This window comes from Oryzias melastigma, linkage group LG14 (genome assembly GCF_002922805.2).
Source record: "Oryzias melastigma strain HK-1 linkage group LG14, ASM292280v2, whole genome shotgun sequence".
Classification (NCBI taxonomy): Eukaryota; Metazoa; Chordata; class Actinopteri; order Beloniformes; family Adrianichthyidae; genus Oryzias; species Oryzias melastigma.
In genome coordinates, this window is record NC_050525.1 from 12,372,471 (window position 1) to 12,399,731 (window position 27,261).

At 36.9% G+C, this 27,261-nt stretch overlaps 2 protein-coding genes across 4 annotated transcripts in view; both read left to right on the forward strand.

The window, feature by feature from the left end:
• The first annotated feature begins 1,465 nt into the window (after positions 1–1,465).
• On the forward strand, positions 1,466–21,900 carry pld2 (phospholipase D2). 2 transcript variants are annotated; one of them, XM_024265729.2, is made up of 24 exons: positions 1,466–1,800; positions 6,436–6,591; positions 6,664–6,791; positions 7,839–7,981; positions 8,111–8,204; positions 8,793–8,858; positions 8,942–9,000; positions 9,096–9,341; positions 9,432–9,575; positions 9,748–9,831; positions 9,987–10,065; positions 11,142–11,252; positions 12,165–12,365; positions 12,441–12,588; positions 12,661–12,779; positions 13,285–13,398; positions 15,532–15,636; positions 15,881–15,966; positions 16,167–16,280; positions 16,875–16,921; positions 17,114–17,248; positions 18,429–18,582; positions 19,549–19,666; positions 19,758–21,900. In XM_024265729.2, the coding sequence occupies exons 2-24, from the start codon at positions 6,459–6,461 to the stop codon at positions 19,980–19,982; spliced, it is 2,853 nt and encodes a 950-aa protein (XP_024121497.1). In that variant the 5' UTR covers positions 1,466–1,800; positions 6,436–6,458; the 3' UTR covers positions 19,983–21,900. The 2 variants fall into 2 exon arrangements, with proteins under 2 accessions (XP_024121497.1, XP_024121498.1); XM_024265730.2 differs by lacking the exon at positions 1,466–1,800 and adding an exon at positions 1,870–2,031.
• Positions 21,901–22,203: 303 nt separating this feature from the next.
• mink1 (misshapen-like kinase 1) overlaps positions 22,204–27,261 on the forward strand; it is a 29,612-nt gene continuing 24,554 nt past the window's right edge. Inside the window, exons 1-3 of one of the 2 annotated variants that reach the window (XM_024265732.2) lie at positions 22,204–22,626; positions 23,261–23,542; positions 26,842–26,907. In XM_024265732.2, coding sequence (XP_024121500.1) covers positions 23,486–23,542; positions 26,842–26,907 — 123 coding nt within the window. In that variant the 5' untranslated portion in view covers positions 22,204–22,626; positions 23,261–23,485. The remainder of the gene's footprint in view (positions 22,627–23,260; positions 23,543–26,841; positions 26,908–27,261) is intronic. The other variant, XM_024265733.2, reaches the window with a different exon arrangement.

A 27,261-nucleotide genomic window follows, 5' to 3' on the forward strand; every position in this document is an offset into this window, starting at 1 on the left:
CAGGTAAATCAGCTCCTGGATGATTTGTTCAATTGCTTGAGTGATAAATAAGTAGAATGTTGAGACAATGTCAGTGGTATGAGAAACAACATATCTTGTGGTTCCTGGGGTCATTCTCATGACATGTTGTTCTGCCACTGTGCCGTGTCTGTCACATGCAGTCAAGGGCCAGGTTATTTTTTGAAAGCAAAGTTTCTATTTTAGTTTCAGGGGTTTCTTCTTCTTCTCTATCTTCCTCTGATATGCCACTTCCTCTTCTAAATTTTCTTGTAGGGCCTTTAAATAAAATCAGCTCTAGAACCTATTCTATGTTATAACATGCATTCATGGCCTCTGCACACAGAAAATTCAGGATATGGCCTCTGGAAATCATCACAAAGGGGCAATATTGTCTTATTTGGGTCAGATTGGGTCACCGGCAGGGCAGTCTGTGAGAAAACCATCTGTTTTGTCTTGTCTGCCACTGACTGATTTGAGCAGTTCTTTTATTACTTATAGTTATCGATGTATAGGTGAAAACGTTTGTCTAGTTGCTTCCCTGCTCCCTTTTGTGTGGTATGGACTTGTCCGTACCTATAAAGCTTCCCCAGTGTGTTAAACAGGCAGATGGTGACTTTTCCCCCTTTTTCTCTTGGATCATTTCAGTCCCCATTTTTGTTTGGTTAATTTCATTTTGTTGGGACCATTTTTTTTTTTTTTTTGTGTACAAAGAATCCCTGTTCATCATTAAAAAAAGGAATAAAAACTTCTAAACAAAACATTTGTCCTGCTGACTAACTTACATAGAAATATGAATAAAAACAATAATTCAGGTTTTCTAAAGTTGGGGTTTCCACCAAAAGACAAATACGAAATTTCAAGAACCCCATCTGGAATAATATTTAAACACATTGATGGAAGCATTATTTTAGAATATAGTTTTATATGTAAATAAATCCTCTTAGCAGGACATCCAAAATATGGCAAAATGGGTAGCAACGTGACATTTTTTACAACCGAAAATCCTTCAAATGCCATGGACCACAAGTGGTAAAGTATTAAACATTTGAGTTTGGACTTGCAAATCCTAACCAGAAAGCCCTCCAGGCAATATGTTTTTTTTTTCTTTCTTAGATTCCTTTATGTTTTTTGTGCAGAGTAGCATTCACTGGCTTTATGTCTGTTAAACTGCATGTGTTTTTGTTTCAACTTAGCCAGGAGGATATGTTTAAAAAACTGTCTAATTCATTCAATTGTGATGCAATTAGTTACTGTTGATGAACTTATTGTCTTAATGTTAGTTCTATAACATTTCATAATAATAATAGTCCAGTAAAGTAGATTTATTTGTGTCCTAAGTTGTGCATTCAAGATCGTGTCACCTTTGTTTTGTTTTCTATTGTTTCGATTACCATGTTTACACAAAGAAAAAAATGCTTGCGCCATGTTATTATGCGCGGTCCACACCTAAAGAGTATTTATTCAGCTGCTAAAGTTGTGACTTGTACCGTGATCGGGTTTAGTTTCGCCTCATGACAACGGTGTCGCTTTGTCACGTCCCTACCAGACCCGCGGCGGTTTCTGCAGCGGATGATCGCACACAGGACGTCTCCCATACGACAAAAACTCTTCCTCATAGTTCCCCTCCTCGTCGGCCTGTCCCATCCACACGGCCGAAGGGGGAGGGCTTTGACACAACATCACCCCAATGGAATACCGATGACTTCTCTGCTACAGCTATGGGACTATGACATTTGAGCATGTGTAAAACCGGTAATCTGCTGTCTTGGATGTGGAGCAGCGGTGCTAACTGAACTCGGGGTGGGTATATATTGCTTTTACTCCGCACTCGCGAGGAATGTATCGCTTTTAAAAACGATATTACGAGGCAACAACTTGAATACCCAGATGACTGTTGGTGGGGGTAAAAAAAAAATGTCATTTCGGTTCGTCTATGGTACGTTTAGCGTCATTTTACAGTATTTTTAGGAGACTGGGACGAAGTCGGAAACCGATAGCAGGGAGGGAGGAGACGAGAAAACATCGTCTGTTGTAAGATTTATTTTATCTTTTACTTTTAAAATAACTTTCGCCCATTATAGCGAAACAGACTGGTGCAAAGAGAAAACATGTCCGTCCCTAAATTCTTCCCTTAAGTGTTACAACCTTTTAAAGAGGCGACATTTTGGTGTCACTGAAAAAAATAGTCACGCTACTTGTTTGCAAATCTTGACTCAGCATTTTCTTTTTTTTATTATTACGGTATTTACAAACGTGCCTTTACTTGCCAGCTCGGTCATGAATTTGTCAAACTTTTTCACCTGTAACCACACCCAAGACACACTATCTTCATGGCAGAACATGTCAAGAAAAAAAAAAGAAAGACGCTAGCTTGTTGGGAGTTCTGTTACTCCGGTTTATTGTTACAGAAAAGATCAAATACTCTTACTAGCATTTGTCTGTGTGTTGTATCCACAGCTTCAGTAGTTTTCCATGGTCGTTCCCACTGTAATCAAATCTGGATGAACACCTGGGGAAATCTAAGGTGGCATTTTGAACACTCGCAGTGTATGAACCTGTTGCAATGAATGGCAACCCGAGTAGGTATTTTCATTCCCGCGCGCTCACTTGCGCGCGCGCACACAAATATTCACTCAGAATGAAACTTTGTTTGCAATGTAAAGGTACAATTTCTGTGTTTTCTCTGACTTAGTTCAAGTTTTTTTTCTAAAATTATTATTTATTATTATTTTTCAAAAATACTTTTCAAGTGGGTTAGAAAATGACCTTGAAACTTCACTAATATGGCTTTGTACAACAATAAACCTTTCAGTAGAATTTACTGGGCTAAACCAAAAGTAGGTTTTAAAGAAGTGAACCTGACTTTACTTCAGCACACAAACCCACACACCTTTTGGTTGTCCAGGTACATTCTAATGGATCCTGGCCAAATACTTGATATTTTCTTTGCACGTAGTTGCAACATAGTTTTAAGCAAAAAGGAACCGTTCTCACAGCCAGGTTTCATATGTTTTTTTTATGGTTTTGTCTACAGTTACTTCACTTTAAAGATATAAAGCAGCATTCACTTTTTCACTCCATTAGTCAAATTAATTTTAAAGCAATTTCTCGTGTTTTTATTTAGCAAAACAAACAAACAAACACAAACATAATCAAGCATATTTTCCTTTTAGCTTTTCAAGAATCTGTATTTCTTTCATGAAATGTCTACTTTTGTTCGGTTTAAATCACTGGCTAGAAAACACTTTTTCATAATTGGTTTTAGAAATTAAATTCAATCATGAATATGATATTTATTTAAGAGTGTTGATAGAATTGTGAATTTGCCCTGCGACAGACTGGTGACCTGTCCAGGGTGTATCCTGCCTCAGCCCAACAGTGACCGGGACAGGCTCCAGCAACCCCGTGACCCCATAAGGGATATGGTGGGTTAAGAAAACATATGGGTGCATGGATTTGTAAATTAACATCAAAGTGATACAGTATTTTACTATTGATTTCCAGAACTAAGAAAATCAAATGTTTTATGTTTTTTGAGTTTTTTATTTCTTTCATTTAAGGTTAGTGGTTAAGTAAAGATTACATCTGTTTTTAAATAACTGATGCAATCAGCCTAGACATCCCTGATCAAAAGCATTAATAACATAAGCACTAACTATTGTTTTGCTTTTATATCTCTTAGACAGAAATGGGATTCTGTTGTTAGATTTGCTAACTATAAAACATAAATACTTGTAGAAACTTTGAAGATCTTTGCAATCCTAAATAAATAAAAAAAGGAGCAGTAAGTTTAAAGTATCAGTTTCCTTTTGAATGTATATGCTGTGTTGCTGCATTCCCTTAAAAGTTTCACATTAAGAAGACAAGTTCACCCACATTTTCTGGTTTTAAATTTATTTAAACTCATTGCTTGTCGATGACATTACAGTGATGATCACATTTATGTCCTAGTTTTAAACAAGTTCTTTGCTTGTTGTTTTGTTTTGTAAAAAGCATGAAAGATGCTACAAATATTAATAATAAAACTGTTGAATGCTTTGAACTTCACAAATGGAAGAATTTGGATTCATGCAAAAAGAATGTCATTGCTACAAGATATACTTTTTAATACAGGTTTCATATTTTAGAAAATGCCCAGTAAGATTTTGTACCTCAAATAACCCCTTAACCCTTGTGCTCCTATGGGCTCCCGATGACCTGACACTGATATTGATGTGTGATTCCTCCCATGACAAAGGTGGGCAGGATCTTATGTCTGCCACATACACCAGTTAAGATAAAAAAAAAAAGATAAAAAGTTCAGTGCTCTGTCTTGTGGGGTCCAGATGATCCCACTTTTAATGTAAACATGCCGAGGATAGGATGGGGGTTAATGGTTTGTGAAAGTAGCCACTGCTGCAAATCAGTATAGACCCTTTCCAAAAAAATAGAATATCATGGAAAAGTGTATTGTTCCAAAATTCCAGTCAAAAAATGAAACTTTCCTAGATTATTGATTCAAGGCCCACTGTTTAATCGATTTCAAGTATTGTGGTACAACTGTTGGGTTTTTCAAGTCAAGCCATTCCCGAGTTTGGGCCAAGTGGGAGAAAATGTCTCAACTGAGCTAATTAGAAGAAGGCCGGTGGTCCAATGTCCTGTTTTCTAATCAAAGAAAGTACCTCTCCTTTTGGAATCAAGGTCAAATAGTTTGGAGGAAGACTGGTGAGGAGCAGAACCCAGCCTGTTTGACATCCAGTGTAAAATCTCCACAGTCAGTCATGATTTGGAGTGCAATGTCCAGCACTGGGGTTGCTAAACTCTGCTCTCTTCAATTCAAAATCACTGCAGCAGTCTACCAGAATGTTAGAGGATTTCATGATTCCTTCTGTTGTGTATCTGGATGGAAATGCAGATTTCATCTACATCATACTGCCCATACTATTGAAGTATTGAAGATGGCCACATCATTTTTGAAATGCTTTATTTGATTGATTTGATGTGATCATTGTCTCTGTGTTTATTTATTTATTTATTTTTACAAAAACTAAGAAGTAAATGATGATTTCTCCACAGTATGCAATTTTAAAAAAAAGCTGATTTTGTGGGTTTCATGATCAGGAACCCCAATTAATATAAAAATGAATAATTACAATCATTTAAGCAGTTGACTCCGAGAGTGGACTGTGAAAGATACATTTTTAAATGGAATTATGGAAATAAATACACTTTTCCATAATATTCTATTTTTTTTAATGATCTGTATGTTTTTCTGATTGATCATCAGGATAAAAGGCCCGCAATTTCTTCCCAGTTTAAGGGACACGCAATGCTCAGAGAAACGACAGAAGCTCAAGATCTGGATCTCAGCCTTTACAGACTTTAATTGTAATAGTAATAAAAGTTCATGACAGAGAAAATATACTAGAACAGCTAACATGCATGGCGTGTGGAGAGGTTGCCTTTTCTCTAAGAAACACAACTTGATTTAACCTAATACCCAACATAATCTGACAAGGATTATGTACATATTTAGTGAAAATAAAACACGTTATATTTGTTTGATGAAGGCCGAAGAAGGCATATTGCAATTGTCTTATACCAACAGTCACCCAGAGGCAGATGGGTAAAAATACGTTAGTTTTGCAGCCAAAACATGGCGACTTACAGTCAAGAGCTTTGGCTAAACAAATGCTTGCAAATCTCAGTGAGCCGAGACAAACATGAAGAAGAAAAACCAGAATTCCTCTACAACACTGGAGCAGACTGATAAAATCACAGAAAACAGCAATCGCTGAACCAGAAAGACTTTTAGATATTTGGATTGCGCCTAAACTTTGTTGTCATTCCTATCTTAAAACAACAAAAGTGGAATATTTTCACAATTACATCACTTTTTGACAATTGTTCTGATGCATAAATCTATGTTGCTTAAAAAGAACAATATTCCATTTTTATTATGTCCACATATTTTTAAAATGTATCATGTAATTGTATTCAGGTGTTTTTTTCCTTTTTTTAATTCTTCATCTCCTGGCCTCTGACACACACTCCACTTTCCTGTTGCCTCGTTTCCAGGGAGACAGCCATTCAAAGAAGCCTTCCCACACCACACAAAAGGCTTCCTCCACACCCTGTTTTCTGCATGAGCACTGTGTCTTTCACTTTACATGTGTCATCATGTTCAGCACTTAATTAGCAGGTTGATTGCTCACACTAATTGTGGTGTACAAAACCTCTATTTTCAGCCTTTTAATTGTTTTTTTATTCCGTTATATCTCTTTTTTTCTGTTTGTACAAAACTGTGTGCAGTTGTTGTGTTTTTTAATATCACCATCCCCAGAGTTTAATTTTGAACTTGGATATTTTTTTCAGATTTGTAATTCGTTTTGTGTTTATTAAACTAAATTGGTTTCTATGCCAATAGGTTTTTATTTGATGGAATTTGTTTTGCAGTTGGCATTTGGAGCTAAAGGGCGATGGCCAGTTCAGAAGATGTGATTGAGCCGCTGGCTGTGAGCACTGGAGCACCAATTCTGAGCCGATGGCGCTCTCCTCAAGATCTCATCAGACTGAACCAAGACAAGTTAGATGGCTTCATGTCAAGGAAGGGTGAGGCAAAGAACATCTTTACTTCAACATCTGAGAGCTGGAGTGTAAATGTTTTAATCCTCTACATTGCAGAGGGCCATCACTTCATGGTAGTTCATCGTCTTCCTGAAATAAAGGAACAAGGCCGACCTTACCTCATACCAGGAGTTCCTATCACATGCAGAGTGGACAACACAGAAAGACACACCACTCGTTCTAAGGTACCCCATCTTCATTTATCTGCAGAAAATTGTGTGCCAAAATATCCATTTTGCCATATATCGCAACATTTGATGGGTTTTTATTTTTGTTTGAAGAGACTGTAAAACGTTCCCTCTGAGGTAGATAGGGGGCGCACATGGCAAGACTGGCTGTTGCTGCACCAATGTGCCTGGCAGCTACTTGAATTATTTAGTTTTGTTCTGTCCTTTACAACAATTTTGCACTAAGTAGTGGCACTGCTGTTCATGTTTACTATTGTAAATAATTAATTTTACAGATAATTCCAATTCAAGTGGTGCCAATACTTGTCAAAGACTTATTATTACTGATTTCAACAATGTTGCACAAAAGTGTTGATTATTTGTTGCACAAAATAAACAAAAGTTGTTTATTATGATTGTGTTCAAGCTAAAAAAAATAAAATATGTCTTCTTCTATATATTGTGAGTTAGTGATGTTTGTTACCGATTATCGCAGGATCGTGATATCATCAATATTGTGAGTCATGTATCGCGTATTGCATCGTGAGGTACAAAGTCATTTCCAGCCCTAGTGCAGATGTTGAAAGGTTTACAGATTTAAATGGTGGTGCTCATAGGTACATTTGAGTCTTTCCTATCTGTGTTTTTATGCCAATATGGTATTAAAAAGCATTCCATAAACTGTGTTTACTCTAAAATACAGTAGCAGTTTCATTCAAACTGAAAGTCACCTCATGCTGGGTGTGGATGTGGCGTCAATTGCTGAAATACTGCTACACAGAAATAACATTAAGCTGGTTTTAATAATTCACCCATTCTATGTTGGATCAGTAAGTTTCAAAGAACAAACAGGCTTTAGTTTAGGATTTTCGAGGAAATCATGATAACTATCTAATTTATGATGCAGTGCAAAACGAGTGACAGGCAAAATTTTATTCCATATTTTGATTTTAAGTGACCCCAAACCGAGCCATAAATACTCAAGATAAAAATGGTAATATTTGACACTTTGAGAAAAATGATCTCTGTTTTTTAATGGATAACATGCATTTCTGTTCCCTGCAGGTCAAGGTGAGTACCCTCTACACATTGGAGCTGAAACACGGCCCGTTCTTCTGGACCGTGAAGAGGAAGTACAAGCACTTTCAGGAGCTGAATCATGATATTTACAAGCACAAGATGATGTACCAGTGGAACCCTCTAGGAAAGTCAGTACCCAATTCTGTTCTTCTCACACAATCACTTTCTGTTCATCACAAATCTGGGCTGCTTTGCATTTTCAATGGCAGCCCTTAAAAGTTGTTCAGTATTTTGAATATTCAAATTTTCCTTTAAAGGTTTTCAAAGGAACGGCAGCAGATGAGGTTGATGACAGAGGAAATGCCAAGTCTTCACGGGAGCGATCGATCCAAAAGAACCTCCAGCAAAATGGTAGCAGGATTTAAAAATTAAAATATGATTTTTTTTTATCGCCAAGACAAGAGCAAGTTTTCTGTTTTGTTTTGATCTATTAATTTTTTGGGTAATGCTTTGCTCTACTTAATTTCAAGGAACTGATGTAATGTAAAGTTGAGTTTTGATTTGACTCTGCACTTTAAGGTCCCTATCATGGTACAAACACATGGAATAAACAATGTATTTTGTGTATTTCCTAGGGTCTACTTTAAGCTTAAATTACGTTTTATATCATGCAGTTTATCCTGCATTTCCCATTATTAGTCACCAACACGTGAATAATAGTTGTAAACAAATTCTAATATTAAATAAATTGATGAAAATCAAACTGCTTTTGAATTAAGATTCAAAAATCATTTTATAAAGAAACTAATGAAACACAATGACTGTGCTTTGTTGCACATTTTTGTAAACATGAGTTTTTACCAATATAATTAGATATCATTTCATGTATTTGGGAATGCTTTGTTATTGTCGTTTCAATCCCACGCTTCCTATTTTCACTGCATGTCCCTTAAAAAAAGTAATAACCGTTTTTGCATTGCTGTTTTGCTTCTCTAACAGAAATACCTCGAGGAGTACTTGAATAATCTGCTTGAGATTGAATTCTGTAGGAATGACCACAGCATGGTAAATCCTAACCCCCCGTAACCCGTTCGACTGAAGTGATAGTGGAACATTGTGCATTGAATTGTCTTTTTGTCCCTTGACAGATGGAGTTCCTGTCTATCAGTGCTCTCTCCTTTGTAGCTGATCTAGGCCCCAAAGGCTTGTAAGAAAAACATTTCGACTAACCAAGATGACTGACATGATCACAGCGGTTCATCCTGCTCATTTGTGTTTTATTTTTTTTTTGTTTTTTTTAAGGGAGGGGCCTATTTACAAGAGGTCAGGTGGTCACCACATCCAGGGTCTGAACTGCTTTGGCCATCATCGGTTCTGTTTCAGCTGGTCTCACCGCTGGCTGGTGGTGAAAGACTCCTTCCTCATCTATATGAGCCGGGATCACAGCCAAATCAACTTTGTGCTGCTGTTTGACCCACAGTTCGAGGTGAAGGTCGGCCATTCCAACACAGACATCAGAGATGGAGTCTGCTTAGAGAACTCGACTCGGTAAGATGAATCTGCTTCTCAGCTCAAACATAATAGGAAGTGATTGCATACACAGATGTGTTAATTTATGTCTTCTTTATTTTCCATCAGGAGTTTGGTTATTAAATGCAACAACTTCCGGCAAAGTCTTTGGTGGAGCAGTCAGATAAACGAGATAAAAAACGCATGCGAGTTTTGCAAAAAACAAAAACATGGGGGATTTTTCGGCCCACGTGAAAACACTCTCACCAAGTGGTAAGTAACGCAAACAGTAGCACAATAAATGTAACCATTTATGTTTTATTCATTCTAATCAAGTTCATCTTACTGCATTTTATGATTTGACCATAAATTAGCCAGATACTGTTGAAAATATTCTGAGTTTTTTAATCATTTTACCTTCACTGTTTTTTTTATTTTTATTTAGGTATGTGAATGGAAGAGACTACTTTTCAGACCTTGCTGATGCTCTTGAACAAGCCAAGGAGGAGATTTTCATCACTGATTGGTGGTAAGAGTTGGAGAGATCAATTTTAAAAAGAAGATCTTCCCTAAACAAGAAGGTTTTCCAGAGTCCTTACCAATGTGTCAAACACAAAGATCTATTTTTTATATTCAATTTGATTGAACACTAAAATAATTCACATTTTTTGTCTTCTGGTTAAGGCTCAGCCCTGAGATTTTTCTGAAGAGACCAGCAACTGACAACCACTGGAGACTGGATGAGCTGCTTAAAAGAAAAGCAGTAGGGATTCCCTCTCTGCATGGTTTTACTTTGTAGCCCTGACCTTACAAAATCATGAATTTCTTAGCATCTAGTGGAAATCACTAATAATAATGCATGTTTAGTGACTATGAATGAATCTTGAGAATTCTATTTCAGGTTTTAAGCTAGTGCATTTTTAACTATCTCAAACTGTTTTTATTAAGTACAGCATATCAGGGGCCACCATAAAAAGAAAAAAAAATACAAGAATAAAGTTGCAAAATTCTGAGAAAAAAAATAGTAATTTTGCAAGTGTAAGGTCATAAAATTATGACAAAAAAGTTGTACTTTTATGAGAGAAAAAGTTGTAAATTTATAAGAAAAGGTTGTGATTTTATCAGAATAAAATCGTAAAATTTGAGGAAAACGTCCTAGTTTAACAGGAAAAAGCCATGCTTTAAAAAAAAAAAAAAAACAGGTGCTTGTAAGCCTCCATTCACATCATGTGCCAACTAAATCCATAAATGAAGCCATTAATACTTTTTTAGGATAGGAATCTATGTGCCATAATGCATTTGGATCTCAACACTACTGCTGAAGATTTGAACAGCGCAGCAGCCGGAAACCCACTCCATGTGGGTCAAAAATCTTATCAAGAAGCCTAGCTTCCTGCAATTTTTTTCAATGTCTTTATACTTATAATAAAACAATGTAGACTCGCCAAAAGACTAAGTATTTCAAAATCAGTAGTGAATGAAGCACAATTTACTCTATGTCTCTCTGGCTGAAACACAAAATTGGTTCCTCTTGTTTTTTATATTTCCTTAATCAAACTATTGCTGTAATCTCATAAATTCTTATGTAATAACAACTTTATCATTGTGAAATATTGGCTCTTTTATTCATAATTCTGCTAGTTTAGTTAGTTCTCATAAAATTGCCCTTTTATGAATAACTTTAGGAACTTTTTTTCATAAATTTTGACTTTTTTTGAATAAATTTACTACTTTTTTTCTCGTAAAATTACGTTTTTTTCATAAATGTATTTTTGTATGCTGGCCCCAATATTGTCATAAATAAGTTGTAAAGTTTCACTCAAAACCTTTTCTCTGCAGAAACAGGGGGTGAAAGTGTGCGTCTTGCTGTACAAAGAGGTGGAGGTAGCCCTTGGCATCAACAGTGAACACAGCAAGAGAACACTCATGGATTTAGACCCAAACATCAAGGTCTGTTGGTTTTTATGCACAGAGACTTAGAGAGGCAAAAAGTATTTGTTAATCACAGATTTTCTAAGTTGTCCCACTTAAGAAGATGGGAGAGCTCTGTACGAACACTTCAATTAAATGAGACAAAATGTACAAAAATGTGTATTAATTATGGTGCAGAAAATTATTATTTGCTCAATAACTAAAGTTCCTTCTAATACTCTGCAATGTATCAAATTAGGTCAAATGTTTCCTGTAGGACTTCACCAGGTTTAGCTGCTATTTTGGTCCATTCTGCCATGCAGATCTTCTCAAAATCTGTTGTTATGGGAGCTGATGATGGGCAACATGGACTCTCAACCCTCTCCAAAGATTTGGTATTGAAGTCAAGTCCAATAGTACCTTGAAATGCTTTTTATAAGCAATCTTCATTTCCTGGGCGATGTGTTTGGGATTATTTTCATGCTGGAAAATCCAACCATGTTTTATCCTCATTAATGAAAGAAGCTGTTTGCTTAAAATTCCATCAAACATGACCCCTTTAATCCTTCATTTATGACCGTTTATAGGTGTGGACAGGTATCTTCTAGACACATAGTTCAAACAGGTGTCATGAATACAGGTAACAAGTGACGGAAGAAATAACATGTTAGTGAGGTACAGAATAGGTACTCATTTGTAGTTGTTAAATATTTATTTTCTGCAACATTACACAAATTCTTTAAAATGATTCAATAAGATATCCTGTATTTTATTCACATTCAGACTCACAGAGTTGAAGTGCATCTATGATGATGAACATTTCAGACCTCTCTCATCTTCTTAAGAGGAACAAATTGTAGAATTTGCCATTGCCAAATATTTTTGCCCTCCTGTATTTAAAGCCCCCAAACTAACATTAATTTGTGCTTTTTGCCTCCTGTGGTTCGTTAGGTAATGCGGCATCCTGACCATTTATCGTCCGTGGTCCTCCTTTGGGCCCACCATGAAAAAACAGTTGCCATTGATCAAACTGTGGCCTTTGTAGGGGGGATTGACCTAGCATTTGGGAGGTGGGATGACAGTCAGTATCGACTAACTGATCTTGGTTTGGCAAACAGTGAGAATCAGGAGCAACCAGGTGCAGACGTCCAAGTAAGTATTCTCTTTAGCTTGTTTTAGGTGCAGTGTGTTGCACTGCAGAATCTGATGCGAGACTCTGTTCAATAGGATACTGGAGCAGCTGATGATCCTCTTTTGGTAAACTCAAAAAACCAGGAACCGCTTGATCTATCAAGAAACACTAAACTTTGGCTTGGCAAAGACTACAGCAACTTTATCAAGAAAGACTGGACCCAGCTGGACAAGCCCTTTGAAGGTACAGAAGCTTAATCCCTGAGAATATGACGTTTAAACTTACAGGACTAAATTACTGCTTCCTTTTTCTCAGACAATGTTGATCGCTCTGAGGTTCCCCGCATGCCGTGGCGTGATCTGTCTGCAGCGGTTCACGGAAAAGCTGCCAAGGATGTAGCTCGCCACTTCATCCAGCGCTGGAACTTCACCAAGGTCAGACAGGATGGAGAGAACTTTATCTATCATACGACCAATGTAGAGTTATAAAAGAGAAAAAAGGGTGTGCATTTCTGTGTTCTATTTTCTTTTTGTGAAAAAATCCATCAGGGTTTGAGAATTGGGGAATTTGGTCTTTAAGTACAAGTATAAGTTGGTGTAAAAAAATGGATGTAATATGGTAAAAAAAATATATATATATTTTTTATAAAAGTATGCAAAATGTTTTGCTCAAAATATTCAAATAATCTACATTTAGAACTCAGAAAATGCAAAGAATTTGTAAATATAATATGATGGTTTATGAAGACAGTTTGAACTGTTTCTTAGTTTAATAAAACTTAATAAAAATTGTATAGCAAATAGAAGCTAAAGTGAAACTTATCTTCCTTTGGTGTAACCTGAAACCAATGAGAACATGAATCCTACGCCGACTAGTGGGTAAAAAAAAAAAGTGTTTGAGATAAAAAAAACAAACACTAACGCATTATCTTTTCTATAGATCTTCAAAAACAAGTACAAAGATGACTTCTACCCATATCTGCTCCCCAAGTCTCACTCTACTGAAGATCCGCTTTCATACATTGTACCAGGTTCCAAGAAGGCAAAAGTCCAGGTACGGAAAACATCCACAGCCTGCAAAAAAAAAAACAAATGTTTTTTGGCAGCTCCTATAAAAATAAAGTCAAAAAATGAAAGATGTTGTCAACAAACTGATGGATCCTATTATTTCAAGTCACAACATGCATTTAGCTTGACAGTTAATTACCATTTACAGGAAGATTATGCCTTATGTTTAAATGAAAAGAAGGCTTTATGAGTTATTGCACATTTAAAATATTTAAATAGTCTTGCAGCTTAGGGTGTAGGCTTCATTTGTTATTTTGGGAGAATGTGTTAAGCCTAAAGTAAAATTAAAGTGAAAACTGCAAAGTTGAGATTGCAAAAACATTTGTTATGTTTTTTTAAATCTTCAGGTTAATTTTGCCTAAAGTGATTTTCTCTTCATTTATTTTGTAAGTTCTCATTTTTAGCAGCTGTTTGTGGATCATATTTCTGAAAAAAAAAACAATTTAATTCACACAAAAACTATTTTTTAAATGATTTAACAAGGTAGAATTGTCAGAATTGGGTGTTGAGATCAGATTATGTTTACCGGCATGAGAAAATGTATATTCCCCAGCTGATCTTTAAAGAGTTTATCCTTTTTGATTACTCCATGATAAATAATAAATATTGGAAAAATAAGTCCTAATGTTCTTGAATCGAATCGATCTTTTAAATGTCTTATTTCCTGCAGGTGTTTATTTGTTGCAGGTGGTAAAAGTAGAGTGCAGAGAATAAAAGCTTTCACCGTCTGCCTTTGTTCAGAATAACCAGAGAAAAGAACTGCACTTCACTCTGTCTGCAACAGGCTTTCAGATGGATCCTCATTATTAGTCTGCACAGCATGCCAAGCCAGTCTCAGTTTAATGTTAAGTCGATGATAAATGATCTGCATAGAGTTACAGACCAAGAACAGAGTCGTTTAAATTCAAGGAGACTGAATGAATCTCAACACAATCTCTGAAAGATGAATTCAAACTCAACTTCATGTGTCTTCGTTTAAAAATGTTCAACAACAAAAGTTAGGTCATTTGTAACTAAATCTTCACTCTTTTGTGTTTTTTGTTTCCTTAGGAGGCATTGTAACTGTATACTAATCCTTATTACATTACAATCTCCTAATCCAGTTTTGCTGCTGCTTCTTAGCTTCAGTTCCCAGAATTCTCATCAGTTTTAAAGACCCACTCCAATTAAAATTATGTTTTAATCATGTTGTTGTAGCATTTTTTTCTGATGATGGAGGACATATATAAAGACACTTAAGCTTAAAATTGCATTTCTGATTATTTCTTTTCTCAAATCGTTTTGAATCAGGAGCAGACAAGAAAAAATGCTTTTGGAAAAAGCTTGTAGGTGTGACATAGAAGCTACTACAGCTACTCTGCTGAAACTATGTCTTAGAAAACAACACTTATTAGAATTTTGGCTAAAAATGGCACAATCATAACTAAAAAATGACTGGGAATGATTTCCAATGCATTAAATGTGATTGGAGTGGAGCTTTAAAGTTGCTGCACCTCTTCTGTACTCAACCCAAAACCTCAAAAAGATAATAGTTTTTGAAGAAGTTTCTTTTAACTATAAAACACGTAAATAGAATGTCCTGTTGTTTGAATTTCCTAAAATTTAGGGCTACCACAAACGATTAATTAAATAGTCGACTAATCACCAATTATTTTATCCAATTAGTCGACTACTCAGGTAATGCAAATGTAAACCGCACATCATTAGCTTTAAACTAACTAAAAATAAAGACCATAAAGATGATAGTTTATTAAACTTTTAATGAATCGTGCAGCCTCTGTCCTTCATTAGTTTTTAGTATTAAAACAAGATTAAATCAAATGAGGTGGGCATCTGACTATTTTTCACATAAAATACAGTTTTAGTCTCACTGTCTCAAATATAAAAGAAATACGCCCACAACTTTGTTCAACTTTACTACACTCTGACTCCAGGTAATATAAAGTAACAACTAATCGACTATTAAATAAGTCGTCGACTATTTTAGTAGTCGATTAGTTGTTGATTAGTCAACTAATTGTGGCAGCCCTACTAAAAATCTGTTAAACTGTGTAGTTCTTTGTGACCAGTAGATCAGTGTCCTCAGAGGAGTCTAAGCTTCAATGCGTGATTTCCTCAGGTGCTGCGCTCTACTGATTCCTGGTCAACCGGAACCTGTGAGAATTCCATCCTTGAGGCCTACATCCAAACAATCAAGAACAGCCAGCACTACATCTACATCGAGGTAAAAACTCCCCAGCTGTTACCGGTAGTTGAAAAACGGCCAGAGAACACTACAGATGACCACAAACTACCAGCTGGCTTTAAGGACCAATTGAAAGATGGTTTTGCTGTTCATTCATTTCTACTCGATAAGATTCTTTGACCTAATTAGGAGGTTTCTTGTGCTTGAATAGCTCCTCTGTTTGCCAGCTTCCTACTCTGGCCTTCAGCTCATACTGAGCGGCCATCTGCCTTTTCTCCTTCAGAACCAGTTCTTCATCAGCTGCGCCGGCGACAATGTCCAAAATACTATTGGCGACGCAATTGTGGATCGAATCTTGCTCGCTCACAGGTGGGACTCAGTTTAAAGTGTTTAGTTTTTTTATTTTAGTGTGTTATTAAAGCGATCAAGCAGCAACGACTTTAACTATATCTGAGCTGACTTCTTGTTAGAGATCTGAAACACTTCGAGTCTACAAACTCATAACATAGACTTTAGTAGGATGTATGTAAAATAAAATAAAATACTGAAACTCTTTTTTAACTCCACAGAGAGCAGAAGAAGTACAGGGTGTTTGTGGTTATTCCCCTGCTTCCTGGATTTGAGGGAGATCTCACTACAAAAAATGCAAACGCCATCCAAACCATTTTGCATTTCACTTACAGGTGAGCACCTTTTGTGTCGGTTATCACTTTCCTCTAAATGTGCATAACAGAAAAGGATTTTACTGCTACAGACCATTGCAGCTCTGGAAATCCCTTTAGTCACACATGAGGGCTGTGGATTGACATTTTTCAGTTTCTTTTGCTCACATTTGTGTTTATGACAGAGTCTGTGTTACTGAGGTCGCCCAGTTCTACACTGAGTAGGTGGGATTAAGCCACTCTGTCTTCTTCTGTGTAGTCACTTCTAAAGACCATTACTAAAGTACAGTTAAATTATTTTAAAGACCTTGAATGAACTGGATTATAACTGCCTTTAGTGTTGTATAGGTTTATAAAAAATGTAATATGAATAGTCTTACATACTCGAAAACTTATAATATAAAGTATTTATTTCTATTTTGACTAGTTTGCATAATTGTTTGGATAAATGGACATTGAAAGGTTTCCTAAATTGAAGCAAACACTAAAGACACCGTTCCACATATTCGCTAAAAGTTTGGAATATTTTAATTTTGTTTACTAGCACCGGTTTTAGTTTTGTCATGATGTGCTGCTACATTTTTTTGGTAAACAGCTCTGTTTTCCATCTTCAAGGACAATTTGCCGCGGAGAGCAATCCATCCTGCACAGACTGAGCGAACGTGAGCTTTCTGTTATTTTTCTGCTCTTCGATCCGTCGCGTCAGCTTTTATCTCCAAAGCCCATTCCCTTCCTTTGACCCCCCCTGTCCCCCTGCAGCCCCTTTAAACTAAATCAAGTAGATTACAGTACCAGTTTATTGGGTGAGTTTCTATTAGAAATGTGCTAAAACTTGATTTGGATGTTCCCTCTAGTGAAGGATCAGTGGACGGAGTACATCACCTTCTGCGGCCTCAGAACGCATTCCCAGCTCTCCCAGAAGCTCGTCACCGAGCTCATCTATGTTCACAGCAAGACACTCATTGCTGATGACCGCTGTTACATCATCGGTGAGTCCCCACTGGCAAAAAAAAAAAAAAAACGTTCCCCCAATTAAAGAGCTCATCAATACCTGAGCTGTGATGAGCATCACTCGCTGCTGAAGCACATAAATCACATGTAATAAATGAATATTTAGACATATGGACATGCATTTAGTGGGTTATATTTAGGTTTCCCATCATTGTGAGCTATTTTAGCAGACTGTGATGAATCTGTGGTTGATCAAACTCTTTGCTATTTAATGACAGATGTCAGTTTTGGTTTTTCAGTTTGGGGTTTTGACAGTGGAGGATTGCACCTCTGCTTTCAACAAATTGTGTTATTTTTGTTTGGTTCTGTGGCGGTCGGCGTTAAATAGTCATCGGTTGAAAAAAGTAGATTTTATTTGGTATTAGGAAGAGTTTGTGCATCCCCTGGATGAGCGGAACTATCCTAAAGTCATGTTTACAAGGATAAAAAGGAGGGAGAATATGTACCAAACTTTAAGAAGAAAAGGAAACTATGCAGAAAGGCAAATTGGCCAGCTTACCGTTCGATCTACATGACAAAGCTCAGCGTGGCCGTGACCTCTGATGAGATCACAAACACAAAGGACACAGGATGTCTAGGTTTATCAAGAGGGATTTAGTGAAGAGCTCAGTCATCCAGGTGGAGCTTATCATAGACATTCCTTTGCCTCATCAAACAAGCAAACAGAGTCAGATTGGCTGGATTGGTCATGTGCAGTCTAAACACTCCACACTGGAAGGATTTTAGGCTTATCTCACTGGAAAGTGGCGTAGAATAAAAAGCCAGAACTTATTAGAGAGACATTAGCCTCAAATTAGAAACAAAGTTTCAGGAACAGAGCTGTAATGTGGAAAAAACTGCAGTGGACTCACTTAAAATAGATACTTCTTTGTGGACATTGGAGTGCAAATTTAAGGCGTGCCAGAATTTTACTCAGCATACAGTGACTAAGCAGGTCTCTGCTGCTTATATGTTGATGTGCAAATGTAGGAAAGTGTAGGTACCTTTCCATGACACATTTATGAGTTTTATTTGTCTGAAATATCTGATCTTTTGAGTAATTATCAGTAGATGTAATTTACTACATGAGATGCAGCTGCAGTATATATGATATTCACTCTGCATACCATTTTTCAATAGTTTTAACCGAAAAGCTTGTCCTCTCCTCGTGCATTACAGGTTCTGCCAACATCAATGACCGCAGCATGCTGGGCTCCAGAGATAGTGAGGTGGCCGTGCTTGTGGAGGATGAGGAGATGGTACCATCCATCATGGGAGGAGAGCCGTACCAAGCAGGCCTGCTCACACTTGCTCTGCGCAAAGAGTGTTTCAGGTTAGGAGAGAGCAGTTGTTATAAAGAAGTTTTTACAAAAAGCGAATTAAGTGGCTGCTTTAAAAAAATATTTCCAGTAGTCGTCTTTTTTTTATGTTAGCTTAATTCTTGAAAAATGTAAAAAATGTCCTCTCTTAAAGTCCCCCTCCAAAATAATGTTTTTTTTTTAGTTTTTAAAATGAATGTGTGGCTTTTTTCCTATGAACGTGAACAAATGTAATGACAAATCATTTCGTTTTTGCATTTCCGAGTATTTCTCCTTTTAAATCACTGTCAATCAAACTGTATCAGACAGGCTGTTTGAATTAATAAGCCTTCTTTACACTACGATAGCTCTGCTGCACATATACAAAATCCCTCATCTGGCCCAGCTAGTGTGCCTAGCTCAGGTTCCGGAGTAGAGAAGATGACATCTTCCCATTGACTGCAGTCAAATGAGCCGCCGTTCACATTTCTATGGTCAAATCAGCCGTCACTAGATTTTTGTGTGAATTTTTACTCAAAACTTACGCTAGCAAGACTGTGAACGCTGGAAAACCTCCGGAAGACTCCATGGACCTTTCTTGATTTTACCACGGAAATGCGAACAGCGGCTCATTTGACCGCAGTTGTAAAGGATTGTAAAAGTTTGGTCCATGAAGTTCTTCACTTCCTTGTCCGAGCTGACATCCAGCTCAAAACGATACGGCTGAACATTACCGATATTGCTTGACGTTTTTATGTAGCAGCTGTGAAGATTAACGCTAGCGAGACACAGCTATCATAATCAGACATGGGAGGATCAGGGGCGGAGCTCCTCAGCTCTGTTCCAAAAGCCACGCCCCCTCAGAGGAGACATTTAGGTTGTGGGATTTTGGTTAAAAACTTTATAATCATAATTAAAACACTACTTAGAACGTTTTCTTTCCCCCCTAATTGTCATAGGGGGACTTTAAAGACCGTGTTTTGTTTTGTCTTTTGCAACAGTGTTCTTGTTGGTGCAACATCTGATCCCATCATCAACATAGATGACCCAATTAGCGACGATTTCTTCTACTTGACATGGAATGAAACAGCTAAACTGAATGCCAGCATTTACGACAAGGTAAGAAACTTTTTAAACCACATAACTTTGTTTTTTTTTTCTTTGTGGTTTTCTCACCCGTTTTTTCCTCTGGGCCCCGGCGTCTCCACAGGTCTTCCGATGTCTGCCCTGCGACTCTGTCTGTAACAAGCGGGTGCTGAAGGAGTACTCCAGCCAGGACCCCCTCTGTGACACCGATTGTGAGCAGGCAGCGGAAGAGCTGAAGGCAATCCGAGGGCTGTTGGTTCATTTCCCCCTGATGTTCCTGTACGGGGAAAACCTGCTCCCTCCTCTTAACACCAAGGAAGGCATGGCTCCTGTAGAGATGTGGACATAGCCACAGTTTTGCATCATATCTGCAGTATAGCTCACCTGTATATACTATCTAACACACTAGAATAGCTACATTATCAGCACTTATGTAAATAATAAATTATGCTAACCTTAAATACCTTTTACAAACACTGAACTACAGATTATTAACAGCTGTTACTTTGTAGATGAATCCTTGTGTTTCTTGTTATCAAGATAGTAAGTGCTTCATAATAGTGCAATCTTAATAGCGAGGCTAGAGCTAATGCCGTTTGTGCCTGTCTCAGAAAAGGAATGCAGTCAGAAATTCAACCTCTTTCATGATGGAGGAACACGGTGTACATTTATTGATGCTGGATTTTTGGGTGGGTGGGTGGCTCTGTCTCTTTCTCTCCCTCACGCTCTCACTCTCTCCCTCCGAGGCTTCACCTCTCACTGCAGTGCCAGAAAATCTGTCAGAACATTTGTGGTTGTTATGGTGACGGATATAAAGAGATGAGTGGAATGTAGCTGAAATAAAGGCTAGTTAGGGTTGGAAAAGAGGGAGAAGGCCGATAGCTTGCTAAATGTGGACACTGCACCAGAGAAAGGAGCGTAATCTGTTCACAGAAGAACTGAAAATCCTTCTGGAATCATTTCATGTTTTTTTTTTCCTTGTTGTATTGAGGGGAACAAAATAAGGTGCACTGCATTGCCTTCTGTTAATTGCTGCATTTCTTTATGTCACCATGACAACTGGGAGAACTGTCATTTAATACCATTTCTTCTGATTGTGGCGGCACTTTTGCATGAAAATGTTTGTTGAAATCCAGCGTTAGGAGGACATTTTTACTGTAGACAAAAGATTAGATTTTTTTTCTAATGACAACTAAAGATAAATTTGTTTCTGAGATTGACCAGATCCAGTAGAAAACAGAAGATTGATATTTTTGTCTAATTTTCACAGCATTTTTATAAATTAAAAATATGTTGATTTTATGAGCAACAAATATGGATTTTAAAGAAGTATAAAAGTTTTGTAAATGTTTGCAAATGTTACAACATGACAGTGCGTCCAAGTAATAATCTGTTTTTTTCCCCCTTTTTTTAATGAAAGAGCAGTATCTGAGGCTTTCAGACAATAAATCACCTTGTTTTCCATTAGCAGTGCAGTGAGCCCTTACTCCATGTACAATCTTCAGGTGAAACAGGCTTCAGGATGAGCCAATTTCACCCAGAAAATGTACTGATGTGAATGGTGCATGAGAAATCAAGTTAGGCTGCACAGACAGGTTGTATAAGCTTTTCACAGGTCTCTGCAGGTCAACATCACCACGCTGGTAGTTGCAGCGCAAACAGGTCCATAAATAGGACTGATAACAGATCCCTCATGTGAACACTCCCTCACTCAACAAGGAGCCACTTTCACAGAAAAGCCTGTCACTGTGTTTTCAGACTGTTCTTTGCTCCTTTCAGAAATAGTCAAAAACGCTGTGAGCCCTGGAACATTGGAACATTTGGTTCCGCATGCTCTTTATTGTAGTTGTAGCCTTTTTTAATAAACCAAAAAGTGACTTTACACTTGTAATACTTTAATTAAACCTACTGCTTTACATTGACTAATGTGCAAAAGAGTTTTGTTACATATTGAGGCTTTTTTTAAAAATACTTTTACTGAACCAAGAATACTCTTAACACACTTGAACTGTAAACTTTGTATTTGTTCAATAAACTTTTTTATTTTATTTGTACTGTATGTGATTCCTGTTAAACAATTCCATTCCAGTACCAAAAATCTGACCTGTTTGAATGAGCTGCAGCTGAAAAATAATAATTCCAAAGTGTACAATGTAAGTTTTGGTGTACTGAGTGCATTAATGTTGTCCTGTAATTCCATTAAGGCTGTATTACACAGACATTGTATGTAAATTAATTACTTTTAATAAAGTAGAAACATTTTTGAAGATGCAAGGTTTAATAAAACTTAAAGTATTTCTGTTAAATTCTCATTTAAAAGTTTGGGAAATTATGGATTGATGAATTTCATGCAGTACTGATTACTAATTGCTTACATAAATACAAAGTATTTTCTTTCAAATACATAAATATATGTTGGGAAAATATTTTGTAATTACTCTGTTTTTAATACTATTAGTGCCCACATTGTTTTTTATCATGCAGTACTACAAATAAAAAATAGATGAATTAAACGTGAGACTTATTGGGTTAATAAAGACAAAAGTCATACTAGCAGTCCAGTCCAGACAGGCGGTTGCGAAGGTGGAAGTCCACTGTAATGATTGTTTCAGGTAATTTGTCCCTGACGCAGCACCGTAGCGCTTCACGAGGCCAAAACACTTGAGGAGTGCTGCGTTCAGCCAATCGTCAGTACTAACCGTCAGGACTACAACAAGACTGGAAGTGGGAGGAAGGACGGGGCTCGGGTGGCAAAACATGGCGAAATAGCAAGTTTCGGTCTTACCTGCTGATTGAAACTCAGCCATTTGAGAGGATAGACAACTTAGAAAAAGATAAAGAAGTGGATGCAAGGAAAGCGACGTTTAACTTTAAGAAGTGCAGCGCTCCAGCCAGCAAGTATGACGGTGTCTGGGGTGGGAAAATAGTGCCTGCCCGTCCGTGTTTTCCCCGCAAGGTTGGCAGTGCTAGGCGCGACTGTAAACAGAAAATGGGTGAGGAGGGAAAGTTTTTTTTTTCTTTTCCCCTTTTTTTCTACAAGAAATAATTTAGCTTGTTGTTAGCTTAGCGGTGTTAGCCGGCCCGATGTGTTAAACGGCGCTCACCTGAGTTTGGGATTACTTCGCGCTTCCGCTAAAATTAGGGAATTATTCAAGTTTGTCAACTGCTGACGCAGAAAGAAACCTATGTGAGGGTTTTATTTCAAGGGAAAACCTTTTATTGCAGAGCGACAAATGTTACGGCAGTAATGACAGCCTGACGTTCGGTTCTGGTGCTGGACGGACCCGGACGCCATCACATCAGATGATCGCTCGCGCTGCGTCGCCTTAAACGCTGATTTATACTTTATAAGCCTAATAATAACACAACCGCCAGCTGGGATTTAGCCCTATTTTTTTTTCTCGACATGGATGGTTTTGACGAATGAAACTCTGGTTGTTCGGTAGAAAAGACGCGGCTTCTTGTCAAAAATAAAAATAAACGCAGCAAGGTGTTTAATAACAGTGTAGGTGCACTGCGTGAAAACCTGTCAGTTCTCGTATCGCTTGTAATGGCCGGCTAGCAGCGACGTTACTGATATTTTTATGTTGAATTTATTATTATTTTGTTCTTTTTTTGCTACTGCAGATCACATCTTTCGACCAGAACATTAGTGAGCTAGCCAGCTGGGTGCGACTCTGCGATGGACTTCAAAATGTTGCTCCGCAGCAGCTTCGGCACTCCACTAATTCAGTTTTCTCAATGTTCTCTGTAAATTAACTCATCCTAATATCTTAAATAGGCTAATATTTTTCCCATTTGGTCGTTTTTTTAAGCTAACTTGTTAGCTAACGTCACAAGTTTTCGCCAACTATGTCTGAAAACGCCCCCACACGAAGCCTGGATGAAATAGACCTCGCAGCTCTGAGGGTAAGTAAGACCATTGTTATTGTAACATACGAGCTCAGCACCTTCGTCCTGTCAAATAATGATTCTTTTGTGTTATGTCATGTGAGTTTGGTGTCATTCCTCACCCACGGAAACAAAGTTCAGATGAAATGAACGTCCCCCGACCTTGATGCAGATGTTCAAAAACCACAACTGTCATGCTAATTAGCCAAATTTAGCTTTACAGCTGTTTTGCATTAGTGGGAAGGCATAATAATAATAATAATACATATAAAAGTGTCATTTAAACCCTTAATGATAATATTGAAGTAACTTTTTTGCACACAACAGTACGATATCATACTAATATCAATATTTTTGTTGGACAGTTTTATTTTCATACTTTCTGAAGGGGATTTCTTACCTTTCGACTTGTGTTGCTTTGTGTTTTTATTGGTTTACCCTGAAGGCATCAGACTGGATTATTTAGAGCTTTCTGTGCAACAAACAACCAAGCAGGAAATGAAAGATGAAATATTTTTAAGCTTTGATCTTCAAATAATATTCTGCTTCTGAAAGAGGCCAGCAGTTCCTTTACCATTTTCGATTACTATATCTATTTTTCTATGTTTATTTTTGGCAGTCAGGAATGGGCTGTAGCCACACCCCCATGTTTCATACTTAAATATTTTTCATATAGTTTTAAGTAAAAGAAAGTAGACTAAAATGAATCTGTTTAGCTCTAGCACATAATGATTCATAATTAAAGTAGCATATATGATACATATTTTTTTTTACATTTTCTTACCTTATCTTGGTAAGGAAGTATAAACTAAATTGTCATGTAATTTGCCTGCAAAGATAAAGTCATCAGAAGTAGTTTAAAGGGCTATAGGCTCTTGTGGTGATCATTCTTTATTTTTAAATGAACACTGGTTCAATTTAAAGATCTTCTAACAAAACATTTTTTTTAAATTAGTTTTTAAATCTATATGAGGTTTTTTTATATTGCTTATACAATTACAAAATTTAGTGTTTTTTCTTTACCATTATCCAAATCTCTTTATCCACAATTCAGGAGTATACAATGAAAAAAATAAATGAAGGATTAGAGAAATCAAAATTAACTTCTGCTAACATCGTTTTCTAATATTTCTACAGCAATAAAGATTATCAGAACATAAAAAGGAAAATAAGTGAATGATAAATCAAGAGGCTAGCTTTGTTTTTGTAATATTTTTAATTGTTTAAAATTAAACAATATCAAACTAAATTTCTGCAAGATTTTTCTACAAAAAAACAACTTATAGTTCAAGCTACAAAAACAGACTGTAATGCAACTTTATGTTACTGTTTGTTTTTTCTCTGTAAAAGTAGCTGTTTTTCATTAAGCCTCCAAAGGTAAACACACACACATATATATATATATATATACCGTATATATATACCGTATATATATATATGTATGTATATATATATATATATATATATATATAATTGGTACTAAAAACAGCTTTGAGCATTTTAAGGCTGATAACCTGTGCAACATTCTTTATAGTTAACCTGTGCTTCTGATTTCAATCTTTGTACAAAGTTTTGCATGTGACTGAATGCTTACTGTCAAATATTTTTTCATGTAGATTGTAGTCATTTGCATTTAGTCTTAAAAACTAATATTTCAGATCCAACCATTAAATTATGTTCTTGGCTAAAAGAATTTAAGTCTTTCTATTAAATCTGATTTTAAAGTTTTTCTGTTTGATGTTTCTAATCTATTTATTTTTGTTAACAATGATGTTAAATGTTAAGATTTCAGTTTTTAACACAATGTTTTGTCAACGATGGATTCTTACAATGAAAAGAGTATTTATAGCACTATTTAAATGTTTGCTATTCAATTTGAAAGCATCTCACTCCTCTGCTACTAAATTATAAAACAAAATGGGATGTGTATTTTCTTCTACCATGGTGTCACATCCTGTTTTAAATAAAAATATTTCATAATCGGTCTTTCGTAATGTTCAGGGAATTCAAGTACCAGTTTTGTCCTTTTCTTTTTTTAAATCAGTGTTAGCAGTAATGCGTCTACTTCCTCTTAAGCTTTCACCACTTTCCTTTAGTGATAATCTGGTTTTCTCAACATTTAAACATCTCATCGTCCCTCCATTATTGGTTGCATATTAATCAGCATAAAATCATTATACATTAAATCAGGACTACTCTTTCTTGTGAGATTTCTCTTCCTATTCAGCGTCTGAAGCAGCGTGCCGCTCCTCGTCTAAAACTGTAATGTTTCTCTACTTGCAGCTCATTTTTCACCTCACACTCTCTGTGCTGGTTGTGGGTGAAGCTGCCGCCTCTGCCTGGCCACCTACTCAATCATTACATTATTGTCTTCCATAACATAATTCTCTTTCATCCATTTTACGTCACAGTTTTTCCATTTTTATGTCGCGAGACATGCTTAAGCATCCCTTGTGCTCAGTTTGGGGGGTTTACTTTGCATCACATTTGTTGTGTTGCTGTATCATTCCTGAACCTACAAAGTGTTTTTCACTTTCGTTTGTTGTCTTGAGGACAAACCTTCGTCTCCATGATGGGAAACACGTCATTGGAATGAAATGAAAGCAGGATAGGTCACGGTGTACATTCTAAACCCAAAGCAGCAGCCTCACCACCCACACATCATCTTAAAGCCATATTGAAATTACATGAAAGTGGAAGTGCTTGTCATTTTTCCTCCATCTCAGAAGGGGGGGTTGAATAATTTAGTCAAAACAACCTACTCGCTATTAGTGTCAGTGACATTATCCTCACAGACACAAAAATGATCAAATCAGAAAGAGAGGCTGATGTTTTGGCTATTTACTGGAGTACATCATTGTAAATAAAGATATAGTTTATCAGTGTTTCTGATTTTCCCTAGATTAAGTCCCACGGATGTCTTCACTGAAATGTGTAGTAGACACTGCAGGATATTTGGGTCTATAAATCTGTTGTTGCACAAGAGTAACATGAAAACATACTATTAAGTGGACTTTAAGTATTGAAGTTTTTATTATTTCTTAAGACTTCTTTTAAATTTATTTCTGGACTTGTTTATATTTTCATAATGATATAACTGAAACCAGATTGCAGCAGTTCACAGTGTTTTAGTATTTAAAGATGACTCCTATGCAAGTGTGACATGAGCACCACTGTGTGAATTACAACTTCCTCCTCTTAGAAACAAATATAGTCGCCTTTGAGTGAATAGTAATTACTTCAGTCCTTTGTTTTTGTATTTAGTAAACAAATATGAGTGTATTTCTGATCTCAAGCTCATTTCTTTCTCCTCCCAGGACCCTGCTGGGATCTTTGAGCTGGTTGAGGTTGTTGGGAATGGAACGTATGGACAGGTGTACAAGGTGAGTGAGTCCCGCCTCACTTATGACTCCTGCAGGAGTCGACAAGCTTTAATTCTTTTGTATAGTAACTCTTTAAACTGTAGAGCAGGGGTCTCAAACTCGCGGCCCGCGGGCCATCTGCGGCCCGCAGGATGATGATTTGCGGCCCGCGTCTTCATATGAAAGATTACTGTTCGTGCGGCCCGCAAGGCTGATATGAATGACAGTTGCTGTGTGCAGAGCTGAATGAACCAATCACAGTGAGGTATATGACTTGGAGGTGGGACGTCGGCGGTCTGTCCAGTGCCTCTGTCTATCATTCATTCCTTCCTCCAATCAGCTGGGCGGAGGAGGAGCCATGAAGCACCAAACGCG